The 18,989-nt window shown below is 44.0% G+C and overlaps 1 protein-coding gene across 3 annotated transcripts in view; it reads left to right on the top strand.

The window, feature by feature from the left end:
* The window catches only part of LOC109900149 (brefeldin A-inhibited guanine nucleotide-exchange protein 1), a 98,375-nt gene that overhangs the window by 46,976 nt on the left and 32,410 nt on the right, over positions 1–18,989 (top strand). For all 3 annotated transcript variants that reach the window (XM_031836304.1, XM_031836305.1, XM_031836306.1), the window contains 8 exons: positions 1,270–1,684; positions 5,888–6,004; positions 6,383–6,609; positions 7,127–7,260; positions 15,563–15,797; positions 16,573–16,672; positions 16,774–16,913; positions 17,020–17,128. In XM_031836304.1, the coding sequence (XP_031692164.1) occupies positions 1,270–1,684; positions 5,888–6,004; positions 6,383–6,609; positions 7,127–7,260; positions 15,563–15,797; positions 16,573–16,672; positions 16,774–16,913; positions 17,020–17,128 (1,477 nt within the window). The remainder of the gene's footprint in view (positions 1–1,269; positions 1,685–5,887; positions 6,005–6,382; positions 6,610–7,126; positions 7,261–15,562; positions 15,798–16,572; positions 16,673–16,773; positions 16,914–17,019; positions 17,129–18,989) is intronic.

An 18,989-nucleotide genomic window follows, 5' to 3' on the forward strand; every position in this document is an offset into this window, starting at 1 on the left:
CAGTACCCCTACTACACATGCAGTACCCCTACTACACATGCAGTACCCCTACTACACATGCAGCACCCCTACTACACATGCAGTACCCCTACTATGCATGCAGCACACCTAGTACACATGCAGTACCCCTACTACACATGAAGCACCCCTACTACACATGCAGTACCCCTACTACACATGCAGTACCCCTACTACACATGCAGCACCCCTACTACACATGCAGTACCCCTACTATACATGCTGCACACCTCCTGCACATGAAGCACCCCTACTACACATGCAGTACCCCTACTACACATGCAGTACCCCTACTACACAGGCTGCACACCTACTACACAGGCTGCACACCTACTACACCGGCTCCACACCTACTACACATGCTGTACACCTACTACACATGCTGCACACCTACTACGCATGCAGCACATCTACTACACATGCAGTACCCCTACTACACATGCAGTACCCCTACTACACATGCAGTACCCCTACTACACATGCAGTACCCCTACTACACATGCAGTACCCCTACTACACATGCAGCACCCCTACTACACATGCAGCACCCCTACTACACATGCAGCACCCCTACTACACATGCAGCCTGATTGATAGCTTGGCTGAAAGAATTAAGATTTTTCAGTGAAATACATTATTTTCTTAGAATTGTGTATTCTCGTGCCACTGTATACTATAACAGAAATGTTTATGATGTGTATATTTATAGGTTGAAATTAGCGTACACACCCATCAACATCAGTGATACATCAACCAGGAGAACATGCAGTATGAATGCATTTTAGACCAAAAATACTTTGCCTCCTTCTCTGCACTGAAATGGCCCAGTTTATATAAGCATGAAGGGATGCTTTGGCTCATACTTGTTTTGACAGCATGTCCTACCGTATGACTGCTCATTCATAAACACATTTTAGACATTCCTGATGTTAAAATAGCCTTGCAGAATCTCAGTGTACTGCTGTCTCCGCCTGGAAAACTGTGATTCCGAAGCTGTCATTTGTTGCTTCCTGATCTGACAATGGCTTTGGGGTCGGAAAAACCTTAGGGAACATTTGAGCACTTGTTCAGGCTTGTATTTGATTTAATGAGTTTGTGTACATTATGCTAACACGTTTCTCTGTGTGTGCGACTGTGTGTGTGTGAATTTGGCTTTGTCTGTGTGTGTTTGGTTGTATGTGGCTACGCTGGGTTATACACTGTCTTGGTCTTTGGATGTGTGTCTGTGTCCCATCCCCTTCCCCTCCCTAGCTCCAGGAGGCCAAGCAGATGGAGAGGGAGAAGCACCGGCAGCACTCCCCAGTCACCCAGCAACAGGAACAGGAACAAGACTCGCCCCAGCTCCAGCAGCACACCTATCCCACAGCCAAGGGCCTTCCTCGGGAGGCCAACGGCCCCACCACCCCCTCTACACCCACGCCCACCTCCACCCCCTCCACTCCGTCCACATCTACACCTGCCCCGGCCCCTAAGGGCAGCACGGCTGGGGCAGGGGATCCCCAAGAGGGCCAGGGGGCCATGGAGGAGAGCCAGGGGGCCACAGAGGAGGAGCAGGCATTGCAGGGGGAACCGGGGGCGGTTTATCAGAGCACGAACCCAGAGAATGGCTCTGAGTTCAGCACAGCAGAGAACCACCAGGCAGAGGCAGACCAGCCCACAGGGTTGGGTAGGTTACTTTCTAATTGTAATCCATTACAGTTACTAGTTACCTGTCCAAAATTGTAATCGGTTAATTAATTTTTGGATGACCAAAACTCAGGAACGTAATCTGGTTATATTCAGTAAAAAAAATTCCTTCTTCTAATACCTCTTGAGGGGAAAGTTATCTGAAAGTATGTTACCAATTGAACAACATCTATTGCAGGATAAATCAATGTTAAAGTTTACATAGCTGGCCATATATAGATGTTACATTTTACTTTATGGGTTGGTTGTATAGGCTTCTTCTAACCCATCGCTTTCCACTACATATAATAATATGCTTAAATGATATCTTTACATTAATATATAGAATTGATCAAATGGATGCAGCAACTACAGATTGCCCCTTTAAGTCTATCAAAAGTGTGTGAGTTTGAGCATGTGTCCATTAGGTCTATGGATGTATATTTTAATAAGCATTATTCCATAGGCTGGGATCTGCACTATGCAGTTGTTGCAAGAGCACATTTTTCACCGGCTGTCCACAGGTTTCAAAAACAATGATTGATAGGCAGCTTAAACTTCTTGAATTCAACCATTATTGGGTTTAAATACACATTTAGATTTGTGAACTGCCATCCACAACAAGCACAATCCGTATAGCACAAATAGCTAAATGTATTTATTTATTTATTTATTATTTAACCTTTATTTAACTAGGCAAGTCAGTTAAGAACAAATTATTATTTACAATGACGGCCTACAAAAAGGCCAAATGTTAAAAAAAAATATATATATAATATATCAATAACATATAAATATAGGACAAAACACATCACGACAAGAGACAATACAACACTACATAAAGAGAGACCTAACACAACAACATAACAAGGCAGCAACACATGACAACACAGCATGGTAGCATCACAACATGACAACAACATGGTAGAAAGACATCATGGTAGCAGCACAAAACATGATATAAACATTATTGGGCACAGACAACAGCACAAAGGGCAAGAAGGTAGAGACAACAATACATCACACAAAGCAGCCACAACTGTCAGTAAGAGTGTCCATGATTGAGTCTTTGAATGAAGAGATTGATATTAGACTGTCCAGTTTGAGTGTTTGTTGCAGCTCGTTTCAGTCGTTAACTGCAGCGAGCTGAAAAGACGAGTGACCCAGGGATGTGTGTGCTTTAGGGACCTTTAACAGAATGTGACTGGCAGAACGGGTGTTGTATGTGGATGATGAGGGCTGCAGTAGATATCTCAGATAGGGGAAGTGAGGCCTAAGATGGTTTTATAAATAAGCATCAACCCGTGGGTCTTGCGACGGTTATACAGAGATGACCAGTTTACAGAGGAGTATAGAGTGCAGTGATGTGTCCTGTAAGGAGCATTGGTGGCAAATCTGATGACCGAATGGTAAAGAACATCTAGCTGCTCGAGAGCACCCTTGCCTGCTGATCTATAAATTATGTCTCCATAATATTGCATGGGTATGATGGTCATCTGAATCAGGGTCAGTTCAGCTGGGGTGAAAGAGGAGCGATTTATGATAGAGGAAACCAAGTCTAGATTTAACTTTAGCCTGCAGCTTTGATATGTGCTAAGAGATGGACAGTGTACAATCTAGCCATACTCCCAAGTACTTGTAAGAGGTGACATCCAAAAGCTATAAACTCTCAGAAGTAGTAATTAAACCTGTGGGAAGAGGGGCGTTCTTCTTACCAAACCACATGACCTTTGTTTTGGAGGTGTTCAGAACAAGATTAAGGGTAGAGAAAGCTTGTTGGACACTAAGAAAGCTTTGTTGTAGAGCATTTAACACAAATTCCAGGGAGGGGCAAGCTGAGTATAAGACTGTGTCATCTGCATATAAATGGATGAGAGAGCTTCCTACTGCTATGTTGTTGATGTACGTTGTTAATGTAAATTAAGAAGAGCGTGGGGCCTAGGATTGAGCCTTGGGGTGCTCCCTTGGTGACAGGCAGTGGCTGAGACAGCAGATTTTCTGACTTTATACACTGCACTATTTGAGAGAGGTTGTTAGCAAACCAGGCCAAAGACCCCTCAGAGACACCAATACTTCTTAGCCGGCCCACAAGAATGGAATGGTCTACCGTATCAAAAGCTTTGGCCAAGTCAATAAAAATAGCAGCACAACATTGCTTAGAATCAAGGGCAATGGTGACATCATTGAGGACCTTTAAGGTTGCAGTGACACATCCATAACCTGAGTGGAAACCAGATTGCATACCAGAGAGAGTACTATAGACATCAAGAAATTCTTGCTCTTTTTCCTCGATCCAACAAACACATTTGGTGTATCATCATAGTGGTCTCTGACTTGTGTTCGGACTCGCTCAGGTGGAACAAACTTAAACTTCTGCCTTTTTTCAATGCTGATTTGAATGTCATTCAGTAAATAGAGAAGTGCCAAACATTTTTTTTTTGCCAACATCCTTTTTAAAAGTAATCCTCGAAGTAATCATCTAGTTTTTCAAAAGTATCTGTAATCTGAATACAGTATTTTAGCTGGTTATGTAACGATTACAATTACAACTTGTAAATGATTACATGTAATCCGTTACTCCCCTCAACCTGCCAGGCCAGAGCAGCATCACAGAGTGAGCTTCATCTTAGAGCAGACATTTTTTATTTATTTATTTTATTTCACCTTTGTTAAACCAGGTAGGCCAGTTGAGAACAAGTTCTCATTTACAACTGCGACCTGGCCAAGATAAAGCAAAGCAGTACGACACAAACAACAACACAGAGTTACACATGGAATAAACAAACGTACAGTCAATAACACAATAGAATAGTGTGTGCAAATGGCGTGAGTATATAGTGTGTGCAAATGGCGTGAGGTAAGGAAATAAATAGACCATAGTAGCGAGTAATTACAATTTAGCAAATTAACACTGGAGTGATAGATGTGCAGATGATGATGTGCAAGTAGAAATAATGGTGTGCAAAAGAGCAAAGTAAATAAAGACAATATGGGGATGAGTTAGGTAGATTGGGTGGGCTATTTACAGATGGGCTGTGTACAGCTGCAGTGATTGGTAAGCTGCTCAGATAGCTGATGCTTAAATTTAGTGAGGGAGATATAAGTCTCCAACTTCAGTGATTTTTGCAATTCGTTCCAGTCATTGGCAGAAGAGAACTGTAAGGAAAGACGGCCAAATAAGGTGTTGGCTTTGGGGATGACGGGCAGCAATCGGTCGAAAAGCATGCATTTAGTTTTACTAGCGTTTAAGAGCAGTTGGAGGCCATGGAAGGAGTGCTGTATGGCATTGAAGCTCGTTTCGAGTTTTGTTAACACAGTGTCCAAAGAAGGGCCAGATGTGTACAGAATGGTGTTGTCTGCGTAGAGGTGGATCAGGGAATCACCCGCAGCAAGAGCAACATCGTTGATATATACAGAGATAAGTCGGCCCGAGAATTGAACCCAGTGGTACCCCCATAGAGACTGCCAGAGGTCCGGACAACAGGCCCTCCGATTTGACACACCCAACTCTATCTGAGAAGTACTTGGTGAACCACATACAGATAGACAAGGACACAGTGTGTCACACACAATCATATCATACTCATATCGGCAGTCAGGTTGAAGTTCACACGGACTCTCATTCTCACGCAGTACTTTGTACCATAGTGGATGGAAGTGTATTGATCATAGACACATCCAGGGTATTGTTCTAGACTGGTATATTGGCTGCTTTAGACAGTAACAAAGCCTCAAACTTGAGATTTTCATGTACTCAATATTGGTAGAATATTTAGTCTGTGTTAAATAAGCATTTGATGAGACATCTTTCTCTTTAGACATTAATGAAGTAGTTTAAAGTAAATAACCAGCATAAAACCTTTCATTAGTGATTGAATGGGAGAGAGGATAGAAGAGTTTGGCACCCAGTGAGTGGAGATGCAGCCAAAGATTCAATAATAATTTAGTTAGCAAATTACTCAGTGCTTTCAACACACACACACACACACACATGCTCAATTTATTCAGTGAAGATGTGATAGCTGATGCCAGTGACGACTGTTTATCTTGTCAACTTTGAAGTCAAAGGGTAATGCCTCTCTCAGAGAAAACGCGTCCGTTACTCATTCTGCCAGTTTACTGTTTCTCATCTTACATTTTTAAAGTTTATTGAGGTCCTTTTTGAATGTACTTTGACTAAAGTTTTACTTGTCCTGTGTTCAAGGTGCCGCTCAGCATGATCAGGAAGCAGTAGAGGAGGGGGAGGAGCCTAACTATGAGGAGAAACCCCAGGAGATCGTCCAGAGCATCCTACAAGAGGTCGTCAACACTGTTGTTGGAGGTAAGAGTCACTCTCTGGATCTGAAATAAGATTTCTGTCTGCGGTCAGTTAACTCAGGGTTTCCCCCAACTCAGTCCTGAGCCCAGCAGTACACAGATGATTCAAATCATCAAAACGTGATGATAAGTTTGTTATTTGAATCAGCTGTGTATTTCTAGGACAAAAACCAAAACATGCACCCAGGGGTGGGGGAGTTTTTCTGATATTAATAATTTTCTAATGAATATTTGTTGAAGTCTAGAGTTTAGACGTTACTATGTGTTAGCTTTTTTGTCCTACCTAGAGAGAGCGAGAGTTGTGTGTCTCAGTACTATTTTGACCCCTGCATACTAAACCACTCCAAAGGGCAATGGCTGAAACCTGCTCATATGTGTTTAGATGCCATGGAGTCCGCTGGTGAGACCGAGATGCCCACAGAGGTCACGGAACCTGCTAAGGTCATCAATGAGGTCATCACCAAGGCAACAGCGATCACAGAGATGGTAGAAGACGAGGGGGACAGCGAGAACGTCCACGCCAATGGAATCCCCGGCACGCCCATCTCTGCCAGCTTCCCTCCGTCGCTGCCCGATGACAGGCTGTCTGTCTCCTCTAATGATACACAGGTGAGCGGGACTGACCTGACTGTCACCTTGGTTACACACTCCGCTCAACAAAGTAGTTTTGTGCTAGCCTGGGTGTCTGTCAGTCTGTCTGTTTTAGCAGAAGAATAAAACTGTTATTGTGTATTTTTTTATTGCGTTTATAGTGTTTATCAATTTGTAAAAAGGAAATTGGAAAGTCATTGGTAACATGAGGAATTAAAGTGAGACCATGAGGGGAGGGGCTATTCAATCTCTGTGCTACTGCAGATCAAAGTGTCTGTCTGCCAGTCGGGGTTGATTCCAACATGATTAATAGATACTCTAACATCTCCTCTCTTTTCAGCTTCTCAGGTTATTATAAGTAAGTCTGAGCACTGGATGTAATTATCTATGATTACAGTCTTACATGATCAAGGTTGAACAGATCTGCTAATAAGAACTATTTTATTTCAAAGCCTTTGTGTCAAGTGTAAAATACATTTTTGATCACAAGTAATGATAATTTACTCTTGATCATCTGTTTGTGTTTCTGCATTAGGAGTCGGGAGCGACCACAGGCCCAGTACCAGGTGCTAAGTTCTCCCACATTCTCCAGAAGGATGCCTTCCTAGTGTTTAGATCGCTCTGCAAGCTGTCCATGAAGCCTCTGTCAGATGGTCCCCCAGACCCAAAGTAAGATGAGTTCTTGTATCCGAACACTTATGATGGTTTTGTTTAAGATCATTGAATAGAGGAACAGTAGCTATAGTGCCTTAGTAGCATATTACAGGTTTATTTCTGGAGTGTGTTCCTTAGTTGAGTCATGCCTCGTGGAGTGTAGCCTAGTTATTATTAGTGGGGAGTGTTGTGACGGTTTGTGTGTGTGTTTGTATGAAGCATCACTCAGCTGATTATTGGTTCTGGATCACTTCTTGTGCTCCTCCAGTTAAACAGCCTTCCTCTTCCTATTTCCTCTCCCTCTTTTAAACATAATGTATCTATATCTATATCTATATATCTATATATATATACAGTTGAAGTCGGAGGTTTACATAAACTTAGGTTGGAGTCATTAAAAGTTGTTTTTAAACCACTCCACAAATTTCTTGTTAACAAACTATAGTTTTGGCAAGTCGGTTAGGACATCTACTTTGGCAATGACACAAGTAATTTTTCCAACAATTGTTTACAGACAGATTATTTAACTTATAATTCACTGCGTCACAATTCCATTGGGTCAAAAGTTTACATACACGAAGTTGACAGTGCTTTTAAACAGCTTGGAACATTTCAGAAAATGATGTCATGGCTTTAGAAGCTTCTGATAGGCTAATTGACCTAATTTGAGTCAATTGGAGGTACCTGTGGATGTATTTCAAGGCCTTCCTTCAAACTCGAATCAAATCAAAATCAATCAAATCAACAACAAAAATTGTCACAAACACATGGTTAGCAGATGTTAATGCGAGTGTAGCGAAATGGTTGTGCTTTTAGTTCCAACATTGCAGTAATAACCAACGTGTAATCTAACTAACAATTCCAAAACTACTACCTTATACACACAAGTGTAAAGGGATAAAGAATATGTACATAAAGATATATGAATGAGTGATGGTACAGAACGGCATAGGCAAGATGCAGTAGATGGTATAGAGTACAGTATATACATATGAGATGAGTAATGTAGGGGCTAGTGATACATGTATTACATAAAGATGGCAAGATGCAGTAGATGGTATAGAGTACAGTATATACATATGAGATGAGTAATGTAGGGGCTAGTGATACATTTTCTACATCAATTTTTCCATTATTAAAGTGGCTGGAGTTGAGTCAGTATGTTGGCAGCAGCCACTCAATATTAGTGGTGGCTGTTTAACAGTCTGATGGCCGTGAGATAGAAGCTGTTTTTCAGTCTCTCTGTCCCCACTTTGATGCACCTGTACTGACCTCGCCTTCTGGATGATAGCGGGTGAACAGGCAGTGGCTCGGGTGGTTGTTGTCCTTGATGATCTTTATGGCCTTCCTGTGACATCGGGTGGTGTAGGTGTCCTGGAGGGCAGGTAGTTTACCCCCGGTGATGCGTTGTGCAGATCTCACTACCCTCTCGAGAACCTTATGGTTGTGGGCGGAGAAGTTGCCGTACCAGGCGGTGATACAGCCCGACAGGATGCTCTCGATTGTGACAAACCGAATTTCTTCAGCCTCCTGAGGTTGAAGAGGCTGCTGCGCCTTCTTCACCACGCTGTCTATGTGGGTGGACCAATTCAGTTTGTCCATGATGTGTACGCCGAGGAACTTAAAACTTACTACCCTCCCCACTACTGTCCCGTCAATGTGGATAGGGGTTGCTCCCTCTGCTGTTTCCTGAAGTCCACTATCATCTCTTTTGTTTTTTTGACGTTGAGTGTGAGGTTATTTTCCTGACACCACACTCCGAAGGCCGTCTCGTCGTTGTTGGTAATCAAGCCTACCACTGTAGGCTACTCATCTCATATGTATATACTGCACTCAATACCATCTACTGTATCTTGCCTATGCCGCTCTGTACCATCACTCACTCATATATCTTTATGTACATATTCTTTATCCCCTTACACTTGTGTCTATAAGGTAGTAGTTTTGGAATTGTTAGCTAGATTACTTGTTGGTTATTACTGCATTGTCGGAACTAGAAGAACAAGCATTTCGCTACACTCGCATTAACATCTGCTAACCATGTGTATGTGACAAATAAAATTTGATTTGATTTGTAGTGTCGTCTGCAAACCTGATGATTGAGTTGGAGGCGTGCATGGCCACGCAGTTGTGGGTGAACAGGGGAGTACAGGAGAGTGCTCAGAACGCACCCTTGTGGGGCCCCAGTGTTGAGGATCAGCGGGGTGGAGATGTTGTTACCTACCCTCACCACCTGGGGGTGGCCTGTTAGGAAGTCCAGTACCCAGTTCCACAAGGCGGGGTCGAGACCCAGGGTCTCGAACTTGATGACGAGTTTGGAGGGTACTATGGTGTTAAATGCTGAGCTGTAGTTGATGAACAGCATTCTCATATAGGTATTCCTCTTGTCCAGATGGGTTAGGGCAGTGTGCAGTGTGGTTGTGATTGCGTCGTCTGTGGACCTATTGGGGCGGTAAGCAAATTGGAGTGGGTCTAGGGTGTCAGGTAGGGTGGAGGTGATATGGTACTTGACTAGTCTCTCAAAGCACTTCATGATGACGGAAGTGAGTGCTACGGGGTGGTAGTCGTTTAGCTCAGTTACCTTAGCTTTCTTGGGAACAGGAACAATGGTGGCCCTCTTGAAGCATGTGGGAACAGCAGACTGGGATACGGATTGATTGAATATGTCCGTAAACACACCAGCCAGCTGGTCTGCGCATGCTCTAAGGACGCGGTTGGGGATGCCGTCTGGGCCTGCAGCCTTGCGAGGGTTAACACATTTAAATGTTTTACTCATGTCGGCTGCAGTGAAGGAGAGTCCGCAGGTTTTGGTAGCGGGCCGTGTCAGTGACACTGTGTTGTCCTCAAAGCGAGCAAAGAAGTTGTTTAGTCTGTCTGGAAGCAAGACATCCTGGTCCGCGATTGGGCTGGTTTTCTTTTTGTAATCCGTGGTTGACTGTAGACCCGGCCACATACCTCTTGTGTCTGAGCCGTTAAATTGCGACTCTACTTTGTCTCTATACTGCCGCTTAGCTTGTTTGATTGCCTTGCGGCGGGAATAGCTACACTGTTTGTATTCAATCATGTTTCTGGTTACCTTGCCCTGGTTAAAAGCAGTGGTTTGTGCTTTCAGTTTCACGTGAATGCTGCCATCAATCCACGGTTTCTGGTTTGGGAATGTTTTAATAGTTGCTGTGGGTACGACATCACTGATGCACTTGCTAATAAACTCACTCACCGAATCAGCGTATTCATCAATGTTGTTGTTTGACGCAATGCGGAACATATCCCAATCCACGTGATCGAAGCAATCTTGAAGCTTGGAATCAGATTGGTCGGACCAGCGTTGAACAGACCTGAGCGCGGGAGCTTCCTGTTTTAGTCTCTGTCTATAGGCAGGGAGCAACAAAATAGAGTCGTGGTCAGCTTTCCCGAAAGGAGGGCGGGGGAGGGCCTTATATGCTTCACGGTAGTTAGAGTAACAATGATCCAGGGTTTTACCAGCCCTGGTAGCACAATCGATATGATGATAGAATTTAGGGAGTCTTGTTTTCAGATTAGCCTTGTTAAAATCCCCAGCTACAATGAATGCAGCCTCAGGATATGTGGTTTCCAGTTTACATAGATTCAAATAAAGTTAGTTCAGGGCCATCGATGTGTCTGCTTGGGGGGGAATATATGCGGCTGTGATTATAATCGAAGATAATTCTCTTGGTAGATAATGCCTCTTCGCTTGACATCATGGGAAAATCAAAAGAAATCAGCCAAGCCCTCAGAAAAAAAATTGGGACCTCCACAAGTCTGGTTCATACTTGGGAGCAATTTCCAAATGCCTGAAGGTACCACGTTCATCTGTACAAACAATAGTACGCAACTATAAACACCATGGGACCATGCAGCCGGCATACTGCTCAAGAAGGAGACTTGTTCTGTCTCCTAGAGAAGAACGTACTTTGGTTACATATACTCCAACCAAGTGTATGTAAACTTCCAACTTCAACTGTATGTATATGTGTGTGTGTGTAATCTGATTTTGCCTCCCTACAAGTGAGATCACATTTGGGTTTTCTACAGTATGTTTTGCTGAACTTGTTGCATTCAAAGAGGCATTTGATTTGCTGAATCTGATAGCTGTGTTTACATAACAGGATTTCCTGAATCTGGTTTCTATATGGTAACTCAATTCTGACTGTTTCAGTCTCCCATCTCTATCATTCTTCCCATGAGCTTTGTGGACTAACACTCTGCTCTGTTCTGATGGTGTTGTCGGGATTCTGTCTCAGAGCACAAGAGAGACGTTCCATCCAGACAATGGTGGAATGGAACCCTGTTGATCACGGGCTGTTGTCAGACGGGACTGAGAGGAAGGCGGTGTCATCACAGGCAGGGCTGTGCTAAGTGTCTGTCAGACAGAAGGCCTTTTCATCCACAGAGATTTACTCCATGACTGGCCCAGGTGATAACCCTGATAAAGACAGCTTGCTGTCTAAACGTTGGTAAATTCATTATTGCATCGGAGCTACTAGTGTGCAGATTTAGCCTTTCTTTGAAAGATACCCAGATGACACACAGGAGGATGACACACAGGAGGATGACACACAGGAGGATGACACACAGGAGACCTGCTTTATCTGGAGATCAGCTGTACATATCACAAAAGATGCTTTGAACTCAGTCTTATTAATGGATTAGAAAGACTAAATCAGTATTGAAGCCTGCTGTTGTAATTAGTTAATAAAGGATTCAAGTTTTGTGTATTTGCCTTGCTATTTTTGTTACCTTAAATTCACTTTAAGGAAGCAGACCAAAGGCGATGTCACACTGCACCTTAGCCCCCTCTTTAGCTCTGGGCTAAGCGATTGTTCGCGTATTCTAAAGTGGGCAAGCACCAACCTTATCCCAGGGCTAGCTGGTCTTGCTAGCAGGGTTAGCACTGACTTTTCAGGGCTAGCCTCAGAAACATGGTGCCAAAATAGCAATTGTGAAATGGGGTCCAGAACAATGCATAGAATTTTTCTCTGTCCAATCACAAAAGCTGCACTTTCACAAAATTTGCATTTGCTTTTGATGCCTGTGATGAGTTCTGTATGGTATTTTAATAAGTACATTTATACTATTTCATCCTCCTATCTGAGCGCCAAAACCTGACAAAAAAACAAAGTACTTTCATCTGTGCAAGAACATTGGTTGCTATGGAGTGGAAGATGTGTTCCATGATAGATGCTCTAGTGGTGTAGAACTCCTCTAGCGGGTCATAGAACACACCTTCCACATCGTTCATTATTTTACATAGGACGCATAGCCCCTCATTGATTATCCCTTAAATATACCACGGCTAAGGGCTGTTCTTATGCTAGACGCAACGCGGAGTGCCTGGATACAGCCCTCAGCCATGGTATATTGGCCATATACCACACACCCCAGAGGCCTTGTTGCTATTATGAACTGGTTAACAACATAATTAGACTAGTAAAAAAAAGAATTGGGGTCATATCCATGGTATACGGTCTGATATACAACGGCTTTCAGTCAGCCAGCTTTCAGGGCTCGAACCACCCGGTTTATAATTGTATATAGCTATCCATGATAATAATATAGTTGCATGACTTTGCTTTGGATCAGAAAGGTTGATGTCTCTTCAGTGCACAGCATTTGCTGTACAGGGGTGATATCACATGTCAAAAGTTTCTGTACTTTACTATTTATATTTTCTGTTAAGGTATCTTTACTTTTACTCAAGTATGACAGTTGAGTACTTTTTCCACCACTAGTAGCATGTGTGTTTGTCCGTAAGCCCAAGGCTTTGGAATACAAGTGTGAAACCTCAGCCCAGGGCTAAAGCTTAGCCCAGGGTTAACACATGCTTGCGTGAATGCAGGATAATCTAGCCCTGGGCCAGTCTTAGCCCGGAGCCAGTCTTAGCCCGGAGCCAGTCTTAGCCCGGAGCCAGTCTTAGCCTGGGGCCAGTCTTAGCCTGGGGCCAGTCTTAGCCCGGGGCCAGTCTTAGCCCGGGGCCAGTCTTAGCCCGGGGCCAGTCTTAGCCCGGGGCCAGTCTTTGCCCGGGGCCAGTCTTTGCCCGGGGCCAGTCTTTGCCCGGGGCCAGTCTTTGCCCAGGGCCAGTCTTTGCCCAGGGCCAGTCTTTTCCCAGGGCTAAGAACAATGCAGTGGGATAAGGCCTAAAGTGAGTCAACAGTGAAATGGTTTCATACCCCAAGGCTGCATGGCATGCTCAGTTCAATCCACTGACTATGAACAACACACACACACACACACACACACACACACACACATGATTTATGGTTAGCATATAAAGACACTTCAAACATTCAAAACCCTAGGTCATCGGTCTTGTTGTTCATGGCTCAGTTATTAGATGTTTTGTTCAAATTGTTGATTTGTTATTGTACGGAAAATTTGCATTTTGGTTGCACACGCTTCCCCTTTCCAGGCCAAGCTGAAATGATAAAGTTGTGTCAGGTTTCCTCTGCGCTCCATGCGCCTGGGGAGAATCAGGCCATATTTCTGTGAGTCAGAGAAGCAGTTCCATATTTCTGTATGCTACATTTAATATCAGTCTGTCTGTGGAGGAGGGCTAGGGAACATTACAGAGAGGAAGCCAGTCAGAGCAAATAAGATGACAAAAAAATCTGTTGGGTTCCTACTTCTCCATCATATAGCTGTTCAGAAATATGGGTCGGACTAGATTGAGACAGTATGGACAATATGCTATAATGATCTATTATGCAGATGCCCTAACTACAGTGTAACAGTTTCTGTATGAATTGTGTTGATCTATTTTTGGAAGTATTATTGGCTGATGGCAGCCCATTCTTGCATAATCCATGCTTGGAGTTTGTCAGAATTTGTGGGTTTCTGTTTGTCTACCCGCCTCTTGAGGATTGAACACAAGTTCTCAATGGGATTAAGGTCTGGGGAGTTTCCTGGCCATGGACCCAAAATATCGATGTTTTGTTCCCCGAGCCACTTAGTTATCACTTTTGCCTTATGGCAAGATGCTCCATCATGCTGGAAAATACATTGTTCATCACCAAACTGTTCCCGGATGGTTGGGAGAAGTCGCTCTCGGCGGATGTGTTGGTACTATTCTTTATTCATGGCTGTGTTCTTAGGCAGAATTGTGAGTGAGCCCACTCCCTTGGCTGAGAAGCAACCCCACACATGAATGGTCTCAGGACGCTCTACTGTTGGCATGACACAGGACTGATGATAGCGCTCACCTTGTCTTCTCCGGACAAGCTTTTTTCCAGATGCACCAAACAATCGGAAATGGGATTCATCAGAGAAAATGACTTTACCCCAGTCCTCAGCAGTCCAATCCCTGTACCTTTTGCAGAATATCAGTCTGTCCCTGATGTTTTTCCTGAAGAGAAGTGGCTTCTTTGCTGCGCTTCTTGACACCAGGCCATCCTCCAAAAGTCTTTGCCTCACTGTGCTTGCAGATGCACTCACACCTGCCTGCTGCCATTCCTGAGCAAGCTCTGTACTGGTGGTGCCCCGATCCCGCAGCTGAATCAACTTTTAGGAAACGGTCCTGGTGCTTACTGGACTTGGGCGCCCTGAAGCCTTCTTCACAACAATTGAACCACTCTCCTTGAAGTTCTTGATGATCCGATAAATGGTTGATTTAGGTGAAATCTTACTGGCAGCAATATCCTTGCCTGCGAAGCCCTTTTTGTTCAAAGCAATGATGACAGCACGTGTTTCCTTGCAGGTAACCATGGTTGACAGAGGAAGAAAAATGATTCCAAGCACCACCCTCCTTTTTGAAGCTTTCAGTCTGTTATTCGAACTCAGTCCATCAGCATGACAAGAGTGATCTCCAGCCTTGTCCTCATCAACACTCACACCTGTGTTAACGAGAGAATCACTGACATGATGTCAGCTGGTCCTTTTGTGGCAGGGCTGAAATGCAGTGGAAATGTTTTTGGGGTGATTCAGTTCATTTGCATGGCAAAGAGGGACTTTGCAATTAATTGCAATTCATCTGATCACTCTTCATAACATTCTGGAGTATATGCAAATTGTCATCATACAAACTGAGGCAGCAGACTTTGAAAATTTATATTTGTGTCATTCTCAAAACTTTTTGCCACGACTGTACTCAGACATAAAAATGGTATCCATGAGTTCTTCTGGGTAAGTAGAAAAAAGTGCTTAATTGCCAAAATCTCACACTATTCCTTTAAAAGTGTGTCTCTCCAAAAAATAATAAAAGGCCAGCAAAGATTTATGAATATAGGGGAAACACTGAAATCCAACTCCTGTTGCACTTGAATGTTATAAGTTTGACTCAACGCCCCTGTCTCTTTCCTCCCAGGTCCCACGAGCTGCGCTCCAAGGTGCTGTCGCTCCAGCTGCTCCTGTCCATACTGCAGAATGCTGGTCCCATCTTCAAGACCAACGAGATGTTCATCAACGCCATCAAGCAGTACCTGTGTGTGGCACTGTCTAAGAACGGTGTCTCCTCTGTCCCTGAAGTCTTTGAGCTCTCGCTCTCCATCTTCCTCACTCTCCTCTCCCACTTCAAGACCCACCTCAAGATGCAGATCGAGGTACCTGACTTTTGGTTGTTCCTCTGTCGCAAAAGGGTTACCTGCTGATTTAGTTTTTTTGTTCCAGAAAGTGTCTGTGCAAACCAAGCTACCTGACAAGCTATTATCTTCAAATAGGATTTCCATTCCTGTCTCAGTCACATAAACCCTTTATTCCTTCATATTCCTCTACACTTGCTCTCCATCTAGTCCCCCTCACCTTCTGTTGTCCTACTTGAAAACCTATAAATATGCAGGTCAAGACACTGTTCTGTTCCTGAATAGCTGTCTCATCCCCCTATTTGCCAATCTCTCCTGTTCCCGCTTCCAATGTTGTAAATCTGTCATACCTCTCAAATATTGACCTACTGACATTTCTCAATACAGCAGGCTCCTGACAAAGGTCATTCATGGGAGATGAAGTTTATTACATGGCACAGTAATGTAGTTCTGCCTCAGTGTGTTTCAGTATTACCTGTTAGCTGTTGCCTCTGATTAATAGTCCACTTCCACAGTGGTCTGGCTGTAATATTACCTCATCCTGAAGTTGATGACTTAATCTGCTTGCCACTGTTTGTGGCCAACAGTCATTTCTGGAGACGGATGTTGTTCGTTGAGATGTTATGATTTCATAGTTGAGCTTTCAGTTTGCAGTGAGATGTATGCGTTTATGGATTTGTTACAGTGGATAGTTCTGTTAATGAAGATACAAAATGCTTTTTTCATCTTGACCTCTTCTTGCTACCCTTATTTGTTTCCCTCAGCTTTAACTGTCATGGTTTGTTTCACTGTGCAGGTGTTCTTCAAGGAGATTTTCCTGTATATTCTGGAGACGTCAACAAGCTCCTACGACCATAAATGGATGGTTATACAGACCCTAACCAGAATATGTGCAGGTGAGTGTGTGGTGTGAATTTGAAATGCTATCTGTGGCACAGCGCATCAATCCCTATTACAAGTCAAGTACCAACTGTCCCTCATCTCTCTCCTCCCTCAGATGCCCAGGGTGTGGTGGATATCTATGTGAATTATGATTGTGACTTGAATGCTGCTAATATCTTTGAGAGGCTGGTGAATGACCTGTCGAAGATTGCACAGGGCCGGGCAGGCCACGAGCTCGGCACAACACCGCTCCAGGTAAGACTGACCAATGGCCACTGTCTTTCTCTGTATTGGGTAAATGTACAGTATATTGCTTTAAAGTTGTCATAACGTTGCGGTAACATTTCTCTATTCCCGCCAGGAGTTGACCCTGAGGAAGAAAGGCCTGGAGTGTCTGGTGTCCATCTTGAAGTGTATGGTGGAGTGGAGTAAGGACCAGTATGTCAACCCCAACTCCCAGACCAGCCTTGGTAAGATACTGACCAAACTACAGTGACTTTAGTCACATAGTTACACCGAGGCTGATGGGGACTGATGTGCCACTGGGTGTTTGATTTAGGTCCTGAGGAAAACTGTTTAGCAATTCTTCAAGTGCACCGTTGTGCCTGCTCTTTTGTGGTTACCAGAAAGAGGAAAGGGTTTGGATGAGTCCAGTACCCCAGTACCTGGAGTATAGTTGAGATATCGACATCGCTCTGGCATCGTATGCTCCACATCAGAAATGGTGACGCGCTTGTCTGTTTGTTTAATATATGTATAGTGGAATCTTTCAGACTACGGGCAAAAGGGCCAAGCTATGCCAGGGCTTTATTCTCAGTCAAACCAGCCTCAGGTTAACTGGGGTTTGAGGGAAGAGTGGTATTCATCAGTACAGCTGTAGCATAGTCCCTGAGATTAGCGATTAGCATTCATCAGTAGCCTACAGCTTATACAGACCCTGAAAGGAAAGGCTAATTCAATAATGTACCCAGGCTAATAGACCAGAGCAGGGGAGGCTAACTCGATACCCTGAGCCTGCTGATGATGAAAAGCCCTGGTGTGACAGACGGAGCCCCTGTCAGTGCTCCTGGACTAGACCCCTTTCTTCAGAGTGAGGTGAGGGGAATAATTCCTGTTAAAGGAGAATAGAGGGCGCTAACCAAGGGGGAAAGGAGGGCTTTAACGGAAGCAAGGAAAGAAGGATTTAACGAAGGCAGGAAAGTTGAGGCTCTGAGAGCGTTGCCAGATATCTCCACATATCCCCTCAGAGAGGATACACAGCGCTAGCCTCAGGCTACCTTCTGGCACTCAGAGAGCTAACTCTACCAAGGCACGGAAGGCAGCTGAATTCACAAACAACCACTGCTAGAGGGGACGTCACCATGCCAAAGTACAGCTAGTGCCAACTCATTTAGTGACAATGCTGAAGACAAGTAGACAAATTTGAGTCTACAAATTATGACGTATTGGCTGCTAAAAACGTATTGTTACGCTTTTAGGTTACTTCAAACAAAATGTGTTTTTCTGAGTCCGTGAAAGTGTATCCTCATTATGCTATTTTCCATGTAGATAGCTCAGCTAATGCATATCATTTGTTGTTCTAAAAATATGTTTTACATCCTTACATAGATAATACTGCTCTACTCTCTACTTTCTCTTAATTCTGGTCTATCTCTTTGTTCTCTGGTTGTACTGATCTGACATCACAGGAAGAGCAGGTAACGGTACAAAGTTGTGGAGTGTTTGATAGACTGGTTGCTGTAGCAACAGTAGGAGTCATTGGGCCTAGATTAGAGGGTGGAGGGGGCTACGCTGACTGTGTGTAGTACTGTGGGTGTTAGACACCTTGTCTTCCTTTCATTTGCAGTCTTCTGTTATTTGCCTTAGAACTGTAGATTCTGGATAGATTTGGAGCACAGCTCTATGTACATTTGAAATAGCTACATCTGACTAGAATAAGTTGTTATTCTAACCATTTTTTCCCACACGTGTTTCTATGAGAGCTTTGCTACCTACCCTGGCTGTGCCACCCTCTTCCCCCCACCCTGACTGTGCCACCCTCCTCCCCCTACCCTGGCTGTGCCACCCTCCTCCCCCACCCTGTGTCTGCTCTCTGAAGCTGTTGATTAAATGAAGCACACTGCCAGCTCACATTACCCTGATGGTGTCCTGAATGTTTTACAGAGTTTCCGATGGGTAATAAGATCCCTTACAATGTCTGTTACAGCCAGGTATGCAACCACCATGGACCTGTTAGGCTGCTCTGCTCTGTCCTGTCCCCTCAGACCGTACACAACACCCTGCGCTACCTCCATGTTACAGTTACTGCACACTGCTTCAACTGCTGCCTGG

This window comes from Oncorhynchus kisutch, linkage group LG11, assembly GCF_002021735.2.
Source record: "Oncorhynchus kisutch isolate 150728-3 linkage group LG11, Okis_V2, whole genome shotgun sequence".
Taxonomy (NCBI): domain Eukaryota; kingdom Metazoa; phylum Chordata; class Actinopteri; order Salmoniformes; family Salmonidae; genus Oncorhynchus; species Oncorhynchus kisutch.